The sequence below is a fragment of the Podarcis muralis genome, chromosome 7 (genome assembly GCF_964188315.1).
Source record: "Podarcis muralis chromosome 7, rPodMur119.hap1.1, whole genome shotgun sequence".
NCBI lineage: Eukaryota > Metazoa > Chordata > Lepidosauria > Squamata > Lacertidae > Podarcis > Podarcis muralis.
This window is the reverse complement of record NC_135661.1, coordinates 22046146-22068356: the sequence shown is the minus strand read 5'-3', so window position 1 is coordinate 22068356 and position 22211 is coordinate 22046146. Positions and strand designations below refer to the sequence as shown.

The 22211-nt window shown below is 43.6% G+C and overlaps 2 protein-coding genes across 3 annotated transcripts in view; one reads left to right on the top strand and one right to left on the bottom strand.

Annotated features, from left to right (window-relative positions):
* Nucleotides 1-7899, bottom strand: part of NOC2L (NOC2 like nucleolar associated transcriptional repressor) — a 120934-nt gene extending 113035 nt beyond the window's left edge. The window contains exons 1-2 of the mRNA XM_028740775.2: nt 7881-7899; nt 2285-2365 (exon numbers count right to left, since the gene is read on the bottom strand). The gene's annotated coding sequence lies outside the window, so the exon portion shown is untranslated. The remainder of the gene's footprint in view (nt 1-2284; nt 2366-7880) is intronic.
* A 917-nt stretch (nt 7900-8816) lies between these two features.
* Nucleotides 8817-22211, top strand: part of PLEKHN1 (pleckstrin homology domain containing N1) — a 58405-nt gene continuing 45010 nt past the window's right edge. Inside the window, exons 1-2 of one of the 2 annotated variants that reach the window (XM_028740780.2) lie at nt 8817-9202; nt 14879-14978. In XM_028740780.2, coding sequence (XP_028596613.1) covers nt 9123-9202; nt 14879-14978 — 180 coding nt within the window. In that variant the 5' untranslated portion in view covers nt 8817-9122. The remainder of the gene's footprint in view (nt 9203-14878; nt 14979-22211) is intronic. The other variant, XM_028740781.2, reaches the window with a different exon arrangement.

The following is a 22211-nucleotide window of genomic DNA, read 5'->3' as shown; positions in this document are numbered from 1 at the left end:
ACAATATGTGAACCGCTCTGAGACCTCTGGGTATAGGGTGGTATGTAAATTCAATAAATAATAATAATAATAGGCCAATTGTCTGGCTCAGTACATAAGCCTGTTTCCTACATTCCTAGCAGACAGGAGAAGGACTCTGAAGTTGTGCTATATGCCACTCACGGTCCTGGTCTGGCAGGAAGAGGGAGTAGACTGGGGGGGGGGGGGGAGACCACCAGGTTGCAGACATACTTCCTCCCTCCTCTAAATAATCAGCAATACTTTCATGAGAGAATGTCCTGGCTGTTTTGTCACTGTGATACCTCTGGTTTAGGAAAGCCCTGAAAACGAGTTACCTGAAGCGGCAGCTTTGTGAGCATACCTATTACTTCATCTACCTATTTCATGAAACACATATACTGCTAGATTATTTCTAAATAAAACCTTCAAAGGACCAAACAATGAAATCACCAATAAAAAAAATCCAGTTAAAAACAACTATTTGATGTCAACAGGCAGGGAGTTCCAAATTGTGGCTGCTGCCATACAAAAGGATCGATTTCTTACTAATGCAGAACATATCTACAGGATGTGCTCATATGGAACAGGGCGGGTGGGAATTACTTGGTGCCTCTTCATAAGGAGGAGGTTAGGAGCACTGGTGCCCTGGTAAAGGAGCACCCATAAAATATTTTGCTACATTGCCAAAAAGCAATGTCGTAGCCTAGCAGCAAGAAAATATCCCTCTCGAAAACTTGTGTGCTGCCTTTTCAAAATGCCCTTTTCTCTAAACAAAGGCATTGTGCCAATCAGAGTTTCCTAGAAAGGTCATAGTTTCTTTTTAAGAAACGGAGAGAGGTTTTCAGCCAGGACTGAAAAGATTTCCCCTTAGCAAACTGATCTGAGCAAGCGGCTCACTCCCCTTGTCTCAAACCAACTGCTCCCCTTTGGAATTAACAAGCTCCAGCCTTCCATGGAAGGAAGCAGCCTTGACTGACAGCAGCTGCTGAAGGTCCAGATGAGCTGATCTGGGGACTCTCTTTTCCTGCTGTCAAACAGAGGCAACCAGGACGGCTCCTGCCTTAGGGCGGGTATGTGGGCTGCAAGGCCCCAAGGTGAAAAGGAGGAAATTTTTCAAATGCATTTTCATTCCCACCTGAGGCAAAAAGCTGTCAGCGCAAAGCAGAAGCCCACATGCCATCGGTGCAATGCTGGAGGGAGCTGCAGATGCTGGAGTGAGTGCGTTTTGAAAACAGGAGCCAGTGCTCAGTACCTCCCAAGTCCGGACTGTAAAATAAGCTCCAGTGGTGTGCACAAAGAAATTGCCTGGTAAGGTTGCTGGTTTAAAGGATATAGAAAACTCACTGTTTATTACTCTCTGGCAAACAAGCCTAAGGAAGGGTTTGACATGTGGCCAAGCTGGAGGCAAAAAGTTAACACTACCGCAGGATAGCTCAACACTTGGGGACTAACTTGGAAAAGCAGCAGAATGTAAAGCTTGGGAAGCAGTGACCTACATCACCAAAAAGTAGCTAATAAAGAGGAGGAATCAGTAATGAGGAAGAACAGGTTGCCTTTCTGTCTATTGCTTGCCAGCTAGTTCAGATAACTTATTGAAAGTGTTGTTGCTTTGCTCCCCACACAGACAAACAAAAGACAGCAAAGCTGGCACAGGGAAAGTGTGGTCCTCAACATGGTGTTGGATTGCAATCCCTCCCCATCCCTAACCATTGGACATGATGGCTAGAGTTGAGGGGAGCTGGAGTCAAACAACCTCCGGAGGCTACAAGTTCTACAGCCCTGCGGTAAATTCACAAGGTTGGGCGTTGCTTCTGCAATGCTAGTCCTCTAAGGTCATGACAAGTAAATATTTATGGCATCGTCTACTGTTGTTACACGAAGATGGTGAGCAAAGCAATTAATCCTGATGGGCTGCAATTTCTGCCAAGCCACCAGTCCATCAGACAGCACCCATCTGATTTGCACCCTTGGGCCAGGTCTGCAGACAGTTGTCTAAGTAGGGCAAGCAATAGAGGCTGGTCCATAAGGCAAATTTGTTCTATTTTTGCATTTGGTCCCCCCCCCTCCATAATGTTAAATACACACTTAAAGCAGCAGGTATTATTTTCCTGTTAATTATGCTGTTTTAGATGTGTATTCCATATTTGATCTTAATCCGGAATGTTTTATTTCAACATTTTGCCATTTTCAATATTTGGTGCTTAGGCTACAGACCGCTTTGAGAAGCAATTAAAAGAAAATAATACATGCAAAAACCCCAGACAGGGGCCTTTGCCAAGCCTACCTGGAGATGCTGGGGATTGAACCTGGGGTCTTCTGCATGCAAGGCAGGTGTTCTGCCACTGATGTACAGCCTTTCCCCTTTCTGAAGATGGAGAGAAGAAAGCATAATTAAAAGAAGTATGTCTCTTGCCCAGAGATATATTTGGGTATGTCCATACCTTGACCTAAGGTGGGCTGTGAACCCCATGTGGCAGTATCTACTGCCTTCTCCTTCCTAAATGTGGATATTCCCTATGCAATCGGTGTAGCTCTTCTATTTGGATTTTCAAAACGGAGGGCGTCTCCAGATTTAGGGAGGAGAAAGTGTGGGACAGCAGTTGTTGAAAGGGAGTGGCGCATGGGCAAGGGGGAATTAAAGGAGGTACAAGAGGTTCACAATTCACACTGAAGTATAGAGAGGCACTTTGCTCCCCCCCCCCAACACCTCCCCCACTACCTTTCACTGAACATCTAACCTGAGGAACAGTTCTGTGTGACCTGAAAGCTTGCATCCCGATCCCTCCTGGAAATGCCAGGGTTGATTTTTGTGTAACTAACACCGGAGTAGGTATGTGAGATCAGCCAGTGAGATTCTTTTTCTGCACTCCCTCCCACCTGCTCCACATTGCTCTCCAGCCCCTTAATCCAGACTCAGATTTCTATAAATAAAACACCAGTTGCATACAGTTTTTCCAAGCACAGAGCCTGTCTGCTCACCAATCCTGTTTAAAAATAAAATTAAATTGAAGGGGTAAAGGAGACCAGGAGCAGGATCCCATGATATAGCAGGGTTTTTTTGCTTTTCGCTTTTTAAAAAGGTACTGTTTTAAGAAGTTGAAGCTGAGTTTACTTTGGGTTCAAATGTGTAGAAAATAAGTCGAAAGCTAGATATTTGGCAACAGGTGCAAAATCCTGTTTTTGACACTGATGTCAAACTGGGGTGGGAGGAGAGGAGGTTTTGCAAGGGAGAATTAGCAGCACGAGTGCTCAAACCTCCCCCTCTGTGACCTCTCGCCACAGGTGCTCTCCTCCACTTTGTGTCAATAATTCCATACCTCCTCTAAAGCGCAGATTATGTAGGAGCACTTTGATCTGCAGAACTTGTGCTTCTACAAGTGCCACTCAGTGCTCCTTCCACATTTGTAAGGAGTCGTTTCTTCAGTATGGAAGCCAGTGGTCTTTGGCAAGTTCAGGGTCCCTTTGTGATAGTCACAGCCATGCCCGCTCAAAGCCACACCCCCTTCTAAGATTATACAATGAACTTATAATTATGCAATAATTATCATTAGGGAACTCATTGCTACTGTCAACGCAGATCTCCCTGAGATGCATTTCAGCTAAATCTATTATTTTCTGTGCACAAACATAGCCAAATGATTTGGAGTGTTCCAATATCTTCTGTGAGTGACTTAATCTTGCATTTCCCTGAAGTTCCATTGCACATAACAGAAATGGCACCCCATATTTATATATTCAAATATTTATTCCACTTATTATCCCACCTTGCCAAGTTCCAAGTAAGAATACAGAGATCTTTCTGGGAGCTTCCGAGTCAATGACAAAGCCTCTTTGGGGGTCTCAAAGTAGTGCTATTATACCTGTGTTACCCAGGTTTTGACCGAGAGAATACCTTAACTGCAGAATTATTAAGGGAGTGACCAAATCTCAGTTCCCCTTCCCTAGGTAAGCACCTTCTGCAGTCAGTGAACTTCTTAGAGCGGATCTGGGTGCTATTGGGGAAGGTGATAAATGCCAGTCAATCCTTTACTGTTCTGTCTCACATTTCCAGGCCTCGCAGCCCAACTTCCATTATTCGCTGGGGAACTTGTGTTCTCCTGTCTACACCCAGCATTACTATGGACCCCTTTTAACTCAAATGTGTATATCAGATGTCAGGACTGGTCGTTGTCCTCTTCAGATCACCACACAAACGCTTCTTGTTCTTTTATAAAACTTTTTATTGCGTATTAACAAAACAATCTTATAAACGGTTCTTAACTATTATTCCTCAGAGTCACTTCTTTCAGATACCTTCTGAGCTCTGCTTCTCTGTGACCAGCCACTCTCAAAATGGCGAAGGCGCCCTTCCCTTCGCTTTCCCGCTCTTTTTTCTAACCTCCTGGCTAGAGCTGGCTTGTATCTCCCCTCCTCCGAATCTGAGCTAGAACTTAACCCTTGGCTTTCCTGGGAACAGCTGGTCCCTCCCTGTTGTTCCTCTTGCTCTCTTCTATTAGATTCACTGCTCCCCTTCCCCCCTTGGGGAATGCTTTCTCCCTCTGAGAAACTGGAAACTTCTAACTCTTCCCTGACATCAGAGACCAGATGTTATATATCTGCTAAGTCATGAAAACCATGACTCAATGCTGCCCCTGATCATACATGTCCACTCAGTTGCAGCGGGGGTCATTGTCTAGTTCTGTAGATGGTCCTAAGATGTCCTGAATGTCTGCTAACAGTTGAGCCTCGTATCTCACCAGTCCACTGGAATTTGGAACAGGCCAGTTATGTATGATCATCTGCAAGATGACCTTCGACCTTGAGCCCTGGGCAGCACCATGAGGTTTTGAGCTAGCTCGCTTAAGATTCCCCATTCTCTTGCAAATGGAAGCACCTTGTGGTTTCAGTGTTCCTTTGGAGCATACAGAGATAACTCCTCTTTGGTTTTCCTCCCACATGCCTTCTCCAGAGTGACCTTAGGAGCCAATCCCCACTGGCTGACTCACCTCCTTTCACTTGGATTGGTTCCAATCAGCACAAAGGGTGAGAAGACTTTCTTCTCAGGGGCTAAAAAGCTCCCCTTTCATGTTGACTGGGTAGCTCTGGGACTCTGGAGAGAGACACTGCTGCATAAATGAAAACAACACCCCGTCCATGACCCTGGACCACTGTACTTCTGGTGGCAGCACCTATGCTTTGGAACTCCATGCCTATTAACATCAGACAGCCATCACTATACTTTTTTATGCCTGCTGAAAAGTTTTCTGCTTCAATGAGCCTATCTAGGCTGTGTGTACACTATACCTTCAAAGCACACTCTTTCCCCCCAAATAATTCTGGGCACTGTAGTTTGATAAGAGTTGCTGGGAATTGTAATTCTATCAGGGCTAAACTGGTGGCTGCACAGAAGGGGCATGTATCAGTGGTTGAGCATCTGCTTTGCATGAAGAAGGTGCCAGGCTCATTCCCCAGTATCTCCAGGGAAGGCTGGAGGAGAATCTTGCCTGAGACCCTGAAGAGCCACTGCCAGTCAGTGTTGACAATACAGAGCTAGATGGACTTGGTATATAAGACAACTTCCTGTGTTCATATGCCCAGAGCAGCTAATGGGGTAATTGCCCCACGGCTGAAATCCTTCTCTTCATATGCCATATGCCATTTTCCTAATTAAAATTGCCACCCCGCAACAAATGAGTTAAAAAATATATATATTACAGGTACTATATTTTACTTGTAAGCTTTTACATTTTGCAGGGGGAAAGCAGCTTGGGAGGGAGGGAATTCAAATCAGAAAAAACAGCATGAGCCAAAGATTAGGAACCTCCTCAATTCCCCCACAACATTTGCTTTTTCCAACCATAGGCTCCCTCTTCCAAATTCAATTTCTGTGCTGGGTCACTGTAATGTATTTATCATAATCATCATCACATTCATAGCCCCCCTTTCCTCCACGGATCTCAAGGTGGCATATATAGTGTCCCAGATTATGCTCACAACAACCCTGTTAAACACTACTCTCTTTCTCCTTCCTTTGACAGCATGCATTTCTGTTGACATGCTGAAGCATTCCACTTATGATAGTCTTCCCCCTATCAGCTTTAAACTTGTTTTATGCTTTATTACTTCTCTATTCCACCTTTTCCTCCAAGGAGCTCAAGGTGGCATGCATGGTTCTCCCCTCTTCATACTATACTCACAACAACCCTACGAGGTAGGTTAGCCTGAGAGACTGTGGCTGGCCCAAAGTTACCCAGCAAGCATCATGGCTGAGTGGGGATTTGAACCCTGGTCTCCCAAGTCCAGGTCCAAAACTCTAGCCATACACTGGCTCAGCTGTCCCTACTGATGTTTCCATTCTACAGAAATTCCTTTGAAAATTGAATCACACAACCTTTTGGCCAAGTGTTTGATTCACATCTGTTGGCTTCTCTAAAGCTTCCCCCTTTCCCCCCTGTTCAGTTATGAAAGCAGCTGTTGCTAGTTCACACAGCAGGACTGAGACACTTTTGTAGACCTAATGAATTCTATGAAGTGAGGCGCAGCGAATTGAGATACTGGCGTGAGTCAGCCCGAGAGGGGTAGGCTGCCAGTGCTTTGATTCGTGTCTCTATTTGGGGGGACCTAATATTTGAGGGGAAGGAGATGAAAATTCCTGGAGAAGCCTAGAAGTCATTGATGACCATGTACACCCTCCGCTGGCGATGGCAGTATGCCTCTGAATATCAGCTGCTAGGAGTCACAGGTAGGGAGATTGGCTGTTGCACTCGGGTCCTGCTGTCCAGCTTCCCATCTTCTTTCTTCTTTGTCCAGCTTCCCATTCTTCTTTCTTCTTACTCCTCATAGCTGAGTAAGATTGCCTTCCATGAACACGGTCTTAACAGCGAGTCTGTAAGTGAATGTGGAGGCCAATTCTGGATCCACACATCCTTCCACAAGTGGAGGCATAGGTTTCCGGGCAGGAGTTGATCACGGTGACATTTTGCCAAACGTGCCTTTCTCTTAGCTTGTTTCTCCCTTTCGTCCTGAGTTTGTGCTTCTTCAAAGTCTGTTGGAGCACGCGCAGGCCAGTGTTTCCCAGTTATCAGTGCTTATACTACATTTAAGTAAATAAAACAGACAAATCCCCCAACAATTTGTTTCAAAACTACCCAAATTCTTGTATTATGGATGAGGGAAGGGTAGGGACCTTATCTCAAATCCACGTTATTTATGTCTTTGTTTATTTATAATAAAAAATATTAGGTATACTGCTGTATCATTAAAAAAACAACCCCAGTGGTTTGCAGCAATAAAACCATGCAGAAAATGAATTAAGAACTTTAAAACAATTTTAAAACAAAAAAGGGAAAAACAAACATCAGTACTTTTAATTGCCTGCATAGGCCTGGTAGAATAGAAAGGCTTTCAGCAGGTGTTTAAAAGCTGGCATAGAAGGCACCTGCTGAATCTCTACTGGCAGAATATTGCAAAGACAGTTTCTCATTGTTGTCAAATTAGACTGACCAACTTGGGAATGACCAGCAACACACATGCAGGTGACCTTAGTGATTGGGCTGGAATACTGTATAAGGGTTCAGGCGACTCCTGAGGTACCCTGGACCTAAGTTGTTCAGGACTTTGTCAGTTAATACAAGGACCATGAACCTGGCTTGGTAGCAGAGGAGCAGCCAGTGCAGCCATTTTACCAATGGTGTCACATGTTCTCAACCAGAACATCAGCAATCTGTTTGCTGCATTCTCTACAGCAGGCATCCTCAACCTCGGCCCTCCAGATGTTTTGAGGCTACAATTCCCATCATCCCTGACCACTGGTCCTGCTAGCTCATGGGAGCTGTAGGCCAAAAACATCGGGAGGGCCAAGGTTGAGGAAGCCTGCTCTACAGTATACCTAATTTACCTACCCAGGCACGAAGCTTGTTGGATGATCTTGGGCCGGTCGCAGTTTCACATGGCTTGACCTACCTCACAGGGGTGTTGTTGTGAGGAAGAAATGGGGAGAAGTGTCTATGCCATCTCGAGCTCCTTGAAGGAAAGATGAGAGATAAATGTAATAAATAAACTTGCAGGAGAAACTCTGCAACTCAATTAACTTTTACTCAGAGTAGACCTATTGAAATTAATGGACAGGACTAACTGAAATCCATTCATTTCATTAGGTCTTTCTAATCTGAATAAAAGTTGACTGCAATCCTAAATAAAGAAAAGCAGACTTGTGCTTCCAGTTTTATTAAAGTCAGACAAAAAATAAATGAACCAGAAATTTAATTTTTTTTGGCGAAACATTTCAGCAGGCCTAGCTGTCTACAGGAGAAAACTAGTAATGGTGCTCCCCACACACACACACCTCTAGTTTTTCATGGGCGGGTGATGATTAAAATTTGTATACCACTTTTCATCTGCAGATCTTAGGGCACAATTTTATCACAAGATAAAATTACAATTTTAAAAACACAAAAGACATTATAAGAAATAAGAACAAACACAAACCAATAATCCTAGGCTTGCTAAATGTCAGGAAACGTCAGGAAAATGGTTTCTGCGTGTCAGGGGGGAATATTCGGCAAAATCTTGATGTATAGTAATGCAATGGAAAAAGCAGTGGAAATATCTAAAAGCTTAAAATTACTATTTTTGGGTTAGGTTTCCCAAAAAAAAAGCTCAACAATTTTGGTGGTTTCCTTTAAAAAAAAGCTTTGCGGGTGTCAGGAATTTTACTTTTTCAAATATGTCAACCCTACAATAATCCCCTCTCTCACAACACATGGCAAGAGTTTCTCCCAATTGCCTCTTTAAAAGTTCCTTCATTAGTTTCACCTGCAAAGAAGCAGCAGCAGCAACAATCAACAAAGAATTCCTTTCTGGACTCCCCACTTCATGCTGTGTGTGTGATCAGATCCACTAGGAGGGGAAGTGAACCCAGCAACAAAGCAGCCCTTGGCCAAATGGCTGAGAGTTCCCAGCTCACACCCATAAGAGTCACCGCGGCAGACGGAAGTGTCTGCATGACACACTCAGAGAGCACACACCTCCTCGCTGGCTTCACACGCTCCGACGCCTGGGCTCCCTGAGCCTGCCTGCCTTTTTGCTCCTCTCTTCCCCCCTCCTCGCAACTCTTTCTTGGATTATACAAGTCGCTCTCAAACATGGGGAACATGGCTTGCGTCCCCCAGGCACCTGGCAGGTTCCGATATTCCTTCTCCAGGAAACCCTCGCTTCGGAAAGAGTGAGTACGCCGCAATCTTTCCTTTTAAGTTTTCTGTGCTGCTGCTGTGCGCGTGTTTTCTCTTAAAAAGAAAGCCTCATTGGGAAAATAATTCCCTTGCTGGGTTCTCGCTTTCTCCAAGAAAAGTCAGGCACTGTGTGCATGTCCGTTTCCTTGAGATTTATCATGACAAATGTTACAGTACCTCCACACTTCTCATATCGCACGCAAAGAATTTGGTGGAGTTCTTGGAATAAAGGACGGTGTCTGGTGTGTGTCTGTGTGTGTGGAGAGACAACAGTTCCTTTATTTTAAATGGGTGTGTGTGGTGTTTTTTTTGGTTTCCTTTGGAGTGGCACCCCTGACAGCTTCAGTTTAATTGAATTGTTTTAAAAATTATATCCCACTTGAGAATTAAAAGGTTCGAGTTAGATTGCAAAACGTTAATGTGGTGGGCAGTCCTATGCAGAATAATTCAGTATAACACAGAGCATAAATTTAAAGCAAACCCTCCTCCCAGTAATTTACCTTTCACAAAACTACATTTTCCAGCACTGTTAAACTACAGTTCCCAGGATTCTTCAGGGAGGACAATCAGCTTTAAATACATGGTGTGTACGCAATCTTTGCTCTCCAGTAAGTGTGTTTTTGTCTAGTTAAAATAACAATAGCCATTTAACAGAAGTTTAAGATACAATCTCTAGGAAGACGAGCATTTCAAATGAACTTTTAATTCAAAGTCTCACTCGATAAAACTTTCCCTCGCTTATAGGCAGTGTTAGAAAGGCATCCCTTTCCTCAGGACTCACTTAGGAATTATAATCCTAAATATTTACTGCTATTTTGGGGGCGTATTTCTATGTTCGAAACAGGGTGAGCCCCCAAACTGGCAAATGGTGTGTAATCAAGGGAACTAATAAAAGTTTTGAACAAGACGAGGGTGTTTAATTTTTTATGTATCTTTTACTTCACTTCATAATTGAAATCGGTTTCAGAATTCCAGTGAAATAGTAACTTGCTTCACCATAGTTTCCCTACATGGATAGCACTGCATGTAGATTGTGGCACACAACTGATTTCACTGTGTGCTGTGTACAGTGTACCCAGTGAAATTAGAGCCTTGTGGCACATTTAATGGCTCGCAAATTTATAGTAGTGTGAGATGTTGTGGACTACAGCCCACATCATCAAGTGAAGTGGGCATGAATTCTGAGAACATATGCCCCAATAAATCTGTGAGTCTTCAAGGTGCCCAAGTCTTTGTGTCTGCTGTGGCTACCCCTCTAGAAGTTGTCCCAGCAAAATGGACAACATGCACATTATGCGATCATTGCTGATAAGCCCTGTGTGCTATTTCCTACACAGAACCACCCTCTGTGTAGGAATGTCATGCTATTTGAAGTGTGGGCTTTACGTGGATTAGTCTATCTGAACACCAGAACCTCCTGTTGTAGGCTTTCTGCTCCTGTTCTACCTTCGATACTGATCGAGTTTGAAAACTTCGTGGCAGCAGAAAGGCTTCACAACAACACTTTAAAAAGAGAGATTTCATAATGCGTTCACAAAACTAGCTCAGCTTTGCAATGGAAAGGACAACAAAAAAGGGATGTGGTTGAGCCCCCTGCCATTCTCATGGTTTTCCCACCTCACAGTTCCCACCAGACAAAATCTAGCCTTACACAGAACCAGCACAGTAAAACTAAGTGACTGTTTGTATATGTGGAGGAGGAATGGAAAACTAGGCCAAATTCCTTGGTGCCAACATGGTTGGAATTACAATCCAGGGATAATGTGCCTTTTTCGGATTTTTAAGTGCCCAAATGACCAGGCACCTGGGCTTTCTTTAGGTGTCTATGTGGGTGTAAACTTACAGGCAGGAACCCTGAAACTGATGCTGGTAATTGTGTAAAGGGCTGTGGCTCCGTGGTGGAGCATCTATTTTGTGCTAGTTTCAATCCCCAACATCTCTAGGTAGGGCAGGAAATATCCCTCCTGAAACCCTGGTGAGCCACTGACGGTCAGTGCAGACGATACTGAGCTAGATGGATCAAGGGTCTTAGTATAAGGCAACTTCCTATACACAAAATCCAGACTTAAACATGTTACTGATTGCACAAAAAATCAGGGGATTTGTGGGCAAATGCAAAATCACGTTGCATGTTGAAAATGCTGTGTGTCCAGACAGTGTCCCCAATGCCCATCAAGCCATTTGGGTGGAAAATGTCAATATGATTGCACATTGTATCCACCTGCAAGGCACTTTGCGTTGTTAGGTTTTGGTGGCGCCGAGATGAGTGGTTGTGAATTAGTGGAACAACACACTTCCCTCTTCCCTCTCCAGAAGGGAATTAAAGCATCATCGGCAAAAGAGTTCATGGACTTCCGTAAAATTCATAGAACTCTTTTGTTGATGTGGCTTTAATTCCCTTCTGGAGAGGGAAGAGGGAAGTGCATGATGGGATATCACAGGAAGTAAGAGCTTTGCCCTGCCCTAGTTAGCACTTCATGGGCATCCCTGGCAAGAGGTGCGACATTGCAAACCACAAGTTCTGACACATCAAAGAAAACTAACACATATTGCAAAATGCAACAAATGGAACATATGCTAAGGTGGTTTTGTATTTGTAACCATATTTTGGGGTATCAGTGTCTGCCCTTAAGATCAATAGGCCTCTTTTCCTATTGGGTTTGTTTTTCTTTCTAAAATTTCTGTCTGCTTCTTTGCTTTACCAAGAGATGTTTGGGGATGGGGGCTTTGCAAAAATTCAAGGTTAGCAACAGATGCTGGGCCTGTCTGTTTTGTTTAGGGTTGCAAGTAACACTACTCAAGTTAGCTGATCAGTGCTACCAGACGGAATGTGAAAACAAGGGGTCCCCAGTTGAATATTTTTTGGGGGTGTGTGGAGGTTTGCAACCTGTGGCACTCAAGTGAAAGTACAGTAGTAATATGGAGAGCAAATGGATGGTTTGAATGTTCTTTACAGGACAGAATTCTCTCACAGAATACACTTCAAGTATAGGGAATGGCACACAATTTACATGCGCACACACACTGTGGTGTGACTGCAGGAGATGCATTGAATGATGCATTAACAACCTACGGAACTCACTGCCTCAAGATGCTGCAGTTGACACTAGGTTGAAAAGCTTTAAAAAGATATTGACAAATGAATGGAGCAGGAGAGGTCAATTGACAGCTATTGCTCACATTAGTGAAATAATATCTGTGTACACAAAGGCTCACACATGGGGTTTGCAGTAGTCTTTGGGGTTTTTTTCAATTAAAAATATATATGTTGGGGGAGTGGCAACTGTCTTTCCACATCACATATTTCACTGGAATTTGTTGCTACGTGAGTAGTGATAGCCACCAACTTGGATGAGGATTAGATAACTTCATGGAGGATAACGGTCTCAGGGCTACTAGCCACAATGGCTATGTTGCCTCTAGTACTAGAGATGGCATATTGCTGGGGAAGAAGGGTGGAAGGTCACAGGGCGGATTACAGCATAAAAATACTAAACTGAAAAACTAAATACATAACATAATAATAAATAATAATAAGCAAAAAACCAATAACCCCGCCTCCTACAAACACATTTAAAAGGCCATAGATTGTTTAATCAGCCAATGGCCTGGTTATAGAGAAACGTTTTTGCCTGGCATCTAAAGATATGTAATGAAGGCGCCAGGCGAGCCTTCCTGGGGAGAGCACTCCACAAGCGGGGAGCCACCACAGAAAAGGCCCATTCCTGTGGTGCCGCTCTCTGGACCTCTCAAGGAGGAGGCACACTGAGAAGGGCCTCAGGTGATGATCTCAGGGTCTGGGTTGGTTTTGTGGTCCTGAGCCGCTCAAGGCCTTATAAGTCAAAACCAGTACAGTACATTGAATTGGGGGGGCCTCCAGAAGTTGCCGGTCTCCAACTCCCATCAGCCCCAGCCAGCATGGCCAATGGTTAGGGAAGATGGGAGTTGTAGTCCAACAACATCTGGAGTTCAGCAGTTTCCTCACCCCTGGTTTAAATATGCTGAGTGGCAAGTAATCAGTGTTAAGTGATCTGGAGTCTGTACCCATAAGATGTGTCTGGCTGCATACGTGTGTGTGTGTGTGTGTGTGTGTGTTTAAGAATACAATCTCCTGTTTGCAAATGAGGAATGCAACAGCCCCTTACAGAGAAGCATTTGCTTCTACTGTGTGGAGTAGCATGAAGGATGCATGTGAATAAAACAAGAACAACAAAACAAAACAAAACAAAAAACACCAATCATCATGCAGCAAAAATGTTGTAATTTGCTTTCAAGAGCCGAAACTATGTTGACTGAGAGTGATGGTGGGTGGGGAAAGGGGAATACCTCCATGACATCAGCTGGCACCTGGGCACCAACAATGCCTTTTAATGGGGTCTGAGTCACTGCTGGTGTCACCTTGAAGGGAGAATCAGGGATAGCAGGAATCTTTATTTAAATGGTGCAATAAGACTGTTGGTTTTAGCCAGGGGGAATGCTATGTGGAGCCCTAATCAGGGAGCAAAAATGACTTAGGGTTGTTTCTAAAGCTATGCCTTTACTCAGAGTAGTCCTGCTGAAGTTAGTGAATATGACTAAGGCTGTGAACACATTGGGCAGAACCACGATACTTTCGAAGCACATCCATTTCAAGTACACGACTGTCGCCCCTCAAACCCTGATAACTGTAATTTCCCCACACCCATAACAAACTACGGTTCCCAGGATTCCTTTGAGAAAACTGTGTGCACTGACCTTTATGGTGGCTAACACCATATGTACACTACTTCCCAAATCAGTGGTAGCAGCAGACTGGAAGTAATTGGAGTGTGGAGGTCAATTAATTTCAATGGGTCTGCTCTGTGTAAGACATGGTTCTTTACAACCTTTAGGGCTGCACTGATTTGCTTGTTGGTGTAGTGTGTGGGAGAGAAATCACTTTTACTGATTTAGCTATCGTAGGTAACTTTTACGAACCAGTGCTGTTGTGCTCAGATCCTGCTTTTGGACTTCCCATAGGCATCTGGTTGGCCTCTGTGAGAACAGGATGCTGGACTAGATAGGCCTCTTGCCTGATGCAGCAGATTCTTATTTGTTTTTGGGTATCCATGTGTGGGTGTGGGTGTTTTCACCCTGCAGCAATAGTTGCAACAGTGGACTTGAGAAAGAGATTCTGAGGCAGAACATGGGGCCTGTTTCAATCCCCATCATCTCCAGGTAAGGCTGGGGGGGAAATGTCTGAAAACCCTGGAGAGCTGCTGCCACTTAGTGTAGACGATATTGAGCTTCCATACTACTTACGTTAAAGTTGCATCATCTTCAAACTCATGTGTTCTGAGAGAGCGTGCATGCCTCATCTTTCTTTTAGAGAACTGTGAAGAAGAAAAAGGATTACCTTAACACTCTCCTTGGGAAAGACAGAATCCTTTGACCATCCATGATGAGGAATGAGACCGAACGAAGCATTCCTTTGTGGAAGGACAAATGAAACAAAGCCCCCCCCCCCAAAAAAAAACCAAGGAGAAATTCACTAAGCCTAAATGTTATTGATGGCCAGCTGTTCATTAGGTCCGGACACTTAAAAGCCTTGTGATAAAAGTTGCTAATTCCACCCTGATGCGTTGCTGATTTGATTTGTTTGCTTGCTTTGATCTCGCCTGACTCTTTTTTTTTTTTTAATTGCTTTTCAGACAAGAGAGCAAAAAAAAGCTAGCCAGCCTTTTTGGTTTTGAACCAGGACAAGAGAGGGATGTTACCTCAGACAAGATACTCCAATATATTCCTGGCCAGGTAAGTGCTCTGAGATCTATAGTGATCTTAATTTGAATAATGGTGGTGACAATTCTGCTATCCAATGTTTTGTGTGTCTTCAGGCCCTCTTTTAATCTTGGACATCCTGAGGTGAGATAAGTGACTATTGTATTCCGTTTACAGACGAGAAACTGAGGTTGTGATAGGGACTTGAGCAAGGCCACTCACCGAGTTTGTGGCTGAGGAGATGCAATTTGTAAGCACAAATCCTCAACCCGCAAATAAAATTGCTTTTGCACGCTGTAACGCAGTCTGGTTTAAACTAGTTAAGCCAGCCTGGTTTAAACAGATTTTCATGCTGTGCCCCAATGAGTTTTTGGAAATGGAAGGATTGGCATGCCTGTTTTAGGGATAGTTGTCAAACTACAGTTCCCAGAGGTCTTAAGGAGGAAAGCTACAGCTGACTTTTAGGACATCTAAAACATCACCATCATTACCGTACCTTTATTTTAATTATTGGGGTTCTTCTTCTACGGATGACAGTCTTTAGAATTGTTTCACTGTGAAAGTTGCAACATGACTGCTGGCCAGCCAGTGGGCCTGCTATTGTCATCATGACGCACAAGAGCTTTTAATTACCCATGATTAAAAAATAAAACAAATTAGCCAGCCCACAGTCAATATTTCCCTGCCTTGAGCCTTTTTAAACAAGAATTCAGAATGGGCATCAGGGCTGTATATATACCTTGACACATTTAAAGCAAACTCCCCCTCACCCAGACAAAAGAATCCTGGGAACCATAGTTTACCTTCACAAAGTTACAATTCCCAGCACCTTTAACAAGCTGCACTTCCTAGTATTTGAGGGTGTGCTTTAAATGTGTAAAGGTGTGTGTGCAGCCCAGATCCCTTCTCCATTGAGGAATGTTTGCTTGTTCTCATGCTGTATTTCCCTGGGTGGAGATGGTGACAGAGCCCTGTCACCAACCTGTATATCTGGAGTTATGACTACAAAAAGGTGGGGAGGAAGGGATTGTGCTGCTCTCCCTGTTCTTTTGAGAAAGCAGGAAGCTAGTTGATGGATTAGGCTGATTCATCCTTCCCAGGGTGCAAAAGTTGGTAATTCTGTAACGCACACAGATGGCTCTACATGAGACGTACCTAGGGTCCCTTGTGCCCTTGGCCAAGGACCTTTATCAGCGGCAGTGCCGCATCCCCACCCCCCAAAGAAATCACTTTACTGCAATGCCCAAGAAGCCAAGGCAGGGTCAGATAGGGCTTCTGGAAATGTTGGATCAAACCCACAAGTAGATTTTACTGCGACCTTTCCCCCTCACCCTTGGATTTGTGCTGGGAGCAGTTTTGTTTGTCCTCCCTTAATGTTCTCTTTCCACCTTGACTGTAAACGCTGCACTTGCAAAAATATTACCAATGTCTGTTTTGTTAGGGGAAACATTGAGCTAGGCCTTGTGGGATGCACACAAGAGACAACCACTCCATGCAGTTAGAGTACATTCAAAGAACATGGCTTCCTCCCCACAGAATCATGGGTGATGTATTTTATTAAGGGTGCTGGGAACTGTAGTTCTGTGAGAGACGAACTTCGGTTCCCAGCATTCTTTGGGGGAAATCATGCCCTTGAAACATGCGCTGTGGATGTTAATCTACTAGGTGAACTACTTTTCGTACACGCACGAGGCAGATGTGTCCAGCCTCCTCTCCTGCCCCACTGAAGTGCTTTTTTCTGTGACACGTTGATGCTGCCATCACAATGAAGTAGCCTTTTGCCTGGAGTCTTTAATTTCCATGTTTTGTAGGCCATAGTCAACGTCTTCAAAGGGGTGAGACCCACCCCAAGCTAAGAGATGGCTTGAGCTGAAAGCCCCATCAATTTGCTGTGTGGGGATACGCTTACATGTTTGGAAAGGAGTAGCATTTATATGCAATAATTAGCATCTATAGTGCTTTAGAGAGTTTAAAGAGCTTTACATACTATAGATTGCTCAGGAATTCCACAACAACATTCTAAATGAGGTGCATGTACTCTGCCTATAATGCAAATGGAAGTGGGGCTCAAGGTGGACATTTATTTATTGCATTTATATCCCATCTTTCCTCCAAGGGGCTCAAGGTGGTATACATGGTTCTGCCTCTCTTTCATTTTATCCTCACAGCGACTCTGTGAGATAAGTTAGGCTTAGAAACAACTACAGGCCCAGGGAGTCTCAATACTGGGATTTGAACTGTGGTCTCCCAGGTCCTGATCGAACACTCCCAACTACTGTACCACACTGGCTCTCAAAATGAGTGAGAGACCCTGTTGGCATATTACACTCATGTTCCAAGATCTCCACTGGTTGCCAATTTGTTACCGGGCCAAATTCAAGGTGCTGCTCTTGAAATATTTATGTTTGTTTTATTTATTTATTAAATTTGTACGCTGCCTTTCATCCATAGATCTCTGAGTGGTTTGTGACATTAAAAATACAGCATAAAAGCACAAATACATAATAAAAGGGGGGGGGGGAGAGAGGAAAACCCACAAACGAATAACCCACCTCCCCTCAACACTTCAGGAACAGTTTTACTTGAAGGCTTGCCTTATTCCATGGGTGCCTGCTTGCACAGCCACAAATGCTGTATAATGTTACAGGGTATATAACATTATACAGCATGGGGGGGCACCTAGTCTTTGGTGCTCCTTGCCCATTAACATACCGTACTGTGTTTGACGCCTGCTAAAAACGTTTAGGCAAACCTGCCCAGATATTTACATTTGCTGTTTTGAAATTGGTTGGCTTTATATTTTGACCATGTTAATATTTCTACTTGTTTTGACATTTTGATTTTATCTATAGTTTCTTACGGATATTTTCTATTTTATGCAAACTGCTTAGAGGGTTTATTATTATTATTAAGCAATATATACATCTTATTAAATAAAAATAAATAAGTGTGCATTGAATAGGATCTTCGGTCTTTTAAATACTGTTATGAGATCATTAAGGATTCTGCCTTGCATCCTTTAACCTTAATCTGTAGAGTGTGGTGGCTGGTTGTTGTAGGCCACTTACATGCTCACGCATGCACGCATAAACACACATGTGCACACCGTTAAGAACATAAGACCCTCCTGGATTATGCTAATAGCCCATCTAGTCCAGCATCCTATTCTCATGGTGGCCAGCCAAATGCCTATAGCCCAGAGGACGGTGGTTATTTATTTTGAATAACTTACATGGAGTACCATGATGGGTCAAATGATGTGTTTACATCAGGCATAGGCAAACTCGACCCTCCAGATGTTTTGGGACTACAACTCCCATTATCCCTAACTAATAGGACCAGTGGTCAGGGATGATGGGAGTTGTAGTCCCAAAACATCTGGAGAGCCAAGTTTGCCTATGCCTGGTTTACATTGCCTATAGCTGCAATCTTCTGTGCATTTACCCTGTAAAGGCTCATTCAGGCATCCTTTTTATTCTGCGTTTGTGATGATTTGTGCTCACGAGGCTATCCCACATTAAATACTGCTTCTGTCTGCAAAAGGTTTTGGGGCAGGCATAGTGCTTCATTTCCACTCCTGTACCTTTCTGCTGAAATCCTGTAACTTTTAACTCCACAAATGTTCTGCATGAGTTTTCATCACACTTCTGTTGCACTATAGCCCCTCTAGACAGCAATAATGTTGTAGCGTTGCAGAACAACTGATAGATTGGGATAAATACACCACTGACACATTGCAGAATGCACCCGCAATAAAATATCAGTCTGGAGTTGCCCCAAGGCCCTCAAAAATAGTGGGACTTGCTTCTGGAGAAAAATTGATACGATTGTGCTGTAATGGAGGAGTTAATGTTGGTGCTCATGTCAACTCTCTCATGCGACACATTAGCTACAGCAGTTGTAGTAAACCTGCAACTCCACCAGTAACAAACAATTGCGTATATGAGGGTTATATATACTATCAGTGAGATTGTGAAAGGATGACAGGGTCCTTAATACCAGGTGATATTGTGTGTGCCTGAGGCAGAGAAAAGATAGAGTGAATTACCTTTGGCAAAGGCGGAAATTCGGGCCCATAGCAGTTGTGCGCCTTGACCGATGTCAACCACTTCCTGTCTTGCTGCATTTCCCAAGCACAGTGGCGCATGCCCTTGGGGCAAAAACAACATTGACTCTGTGAGGAAGGAAGAGAAGTTTAGATAACAAATATTATCTCCACCACACTTTTTTTTAATAAGTCTTCAAGGAGACGCTTAATTCAGAGGGCCCCCCCTCCCCTTGTGACGCAATAGCCTGTCCAAAGTTGACATGGTGGCCATCCGTGGTGATTAAAGTATAAGTCACTGGATTCTCCGTTCTAGCTAAGGTCTGAGGGAGTTTAATTTTTAACTAGCCTCACCTATAGCTGAGGCGGAGCAAAGCGAGACATGTCAGTGCGTGTCTTGCTCGATCAACCACCAGCTAGGAACTGGGCTTCAAAATCCTCTCTCTTTCTCTTGTGAGGTGCTGAGAGAAACCCAAAATGATCAAAACCTCCGCTTGGAGCAGTGGGGGGGGGGGGCATGAATGAGTGTCTGTGAGAAATACAAACAGCCCAGAGGGGTGGAAATACTGCTGAGTGATGATAAAGGGAGTGAAAAAAACCCAAACTCTGGTTTCTTCCTATTTAGGCCACCAGCCAAATGTCTTCTGCCTGAAGGCCCTTGATAATATTTCATTAATGTGTGTGTGTGTAGGAGGTTAGCACTTTGTACATTTTTGGTACGGTGAACAGGTTCTTCATTCATTGTATCCAATGCTAGTCCTATTCAGAAGTGAAACCACACATGAATTTCAATAGGTCTACTCTGAGTAGGACTTTAGGCCCCATCTGTGCCATACACATGTGCCCACTCAACCACTTCAAGTTGTCTATAGGTGCCACATACAGTAATACCAATTTTGCATTTGTAAGAACTTGATTGTTTTGTGCGGCAGCACATGGGCATAGCCGGGGGGGGGGGGGAGGAAGTTGCTGCTCCCCGCAAATCAGTAAAAATCAATATAAATACATAGCTAACTGAGGTTCTGCCCCCCCCCCCCGACAAAAATCTTGGCTATGCCCTACACTTTGGAACTCCCTGCCTAATGAGATCAAACGGGCGTCTCCACCGTACTCTTTTTGGCACCTGCTGCAAACATTCCTGTTTTGATGAGCCCGCCCAAATGCTTAGAAGGTTGATGTAATTTTAATCTGTTTTGGCGCTTTTAAAAGTATGCCTGTTGTCGTCCCCCCCCCCCATTGATTTTATTGTTTTATCTCTCCGAAAACAGCTTTGAGGGTTTGTTTGTTTTTTTACACTCAAGCGGTGCATACATGAAATAAATAAATAAAATAGATTTTAAGTGCTCTTATACAGCTTTAAGTAATTATGTCTTTTCCAAGAACCATAGCGTGCTGAGAGTTGTGAGGAGACTGCCTGTTTCCCTCACAGAGCTACAATTCCCAGAGTTCCATGGGAAGAGGGATCAATTGTTAAGCCAATCTGGGAACTGTAGTTCTGTGAGGGCGATGGGGGGTTTCCTCACAACTCTCAGTGCCCTTAACAAAACACAGTTCCCAGGCTTCTTGGACGGAAGGGCGATGCCTGTTTAAAGAGTTATGGGGCCTTAGTCGTGTACAACCTATTAGTAGACGAATTCTGGAAGATTCAGGACAGGCAAAAGAAAGTGCTTCTTCACACAGCATGTAGTTAAAGGCAGGAGTGGCCAGTCTGTGACCCTCCAGATGGGCAGCATATAATAATAATAATAATAAATTTTATTTTATTTTTGCTGGAGTATGCCTCCCATTATCGCTAACCATTGGCCCTGCTGGCTGAGGCTGATGGGAGTTTTGCAGCCCAACAACACCTGGAGGGCCACACAGGTTCCCCATCCCTGCCTTCACACATTAACGTTAAGACCTTGAGGTTATTCATCTGTTTCCCACATACCTTTGGCCGTATCTTTGCTTTGTCTTTCTTTACCCCCTGCTTGGGTTATTCTGATAAGTGATGGAGCAGGAAATGAGCTCAGATTTCCACTGATGGTGTTATGATTCACCAGTTAAGACACTACCTAGTGTGAAGGTGCCTCTCTGTGTGTGTGAATAATATATTGCTGCGATCAATTTGCATTAGGCAAATTGAGATAAATTATCTCAGCTGATATTGGAATTCCCCCCCTTTCCTCCCTTTATTTACCTGTTTGTGATGCAAACTGCTAGAAGTAGTGCTAATATGCGTAAGTCTCCTGGAATGAAAACAATCAAAAGAGTATTGTGGCACCTTTTAACAAAGGTATTGTGGCATAAGCTTTTGTGGTCTGAGCATCTGACAAAACTGTTTGAATGCACAAAAGTAGGTGTTTTAATATATTTATGAAGTCTCTTTAAGGTGCCATAAGACTTCTTGGTGTTTTTACTGATGTGAGGTTTCAGCTTGACTGGAATTTTGTGAGAATTCCAGAACCATTTTTTATTTTATTTTTAAGGACACTTCACATCTCTCACTTTTGTATTTTTTGTATATATTGTAAGCTGCCTTGAGAACTTTCCAGTTGGCAAAGATAGATAAGCAGCATTTTAAGCACTTGACTTCCCTAAAGAATCCTGGGAAATGTAGTTTGTTAAGGGTACTGGAAACAGTAGTTCTGGGCAGGGGGGTAAATTAGTTTCCAGCATTTTCGGGGGGGGTGTGTGTGCCATGTGCTTTTAAAGTATTGTGTGGATCTGATCTGACCTGATGATGGGTCCATCTCACTCTGACTGGCAACAGTTGTCTGGGATGCTCGACTGGGTGCCTTCTCAGCCGTAACTGGGTGCACTGGGGATTGAGCCTGAGACATTCAAATATTTTAAACAAATGTCATTTTTTATCTCCCCTAATAGTTAGTATATCTTGGACTGATTGTGAGGGGAGGGCCCTGCCGCTCTCAATTCTTGAGTATGTCAGTGATACTAAGCCACTTACCGGTACTTGCCTATAGTGTTTACAATTCTTTTTGCCTGTTGAATCATTGAAAAACAAAAATGAGCCTTTCAGGGGATGAAGGATTTATACTGTGAAACTAGAAGCAGAAACGACGTGCAGAACCGGCTGACAAAGCAAAAGATATTTCTGGAATGAATCACAATTATTTCATCATCCCATGTGAACAAGATTGTATAGTATCTGTGCAATTTGCCCAGTGTAATTATTCTACACCTCAGGAGTTCTTGAACACAGGAGACATTAAAGGGCAAAG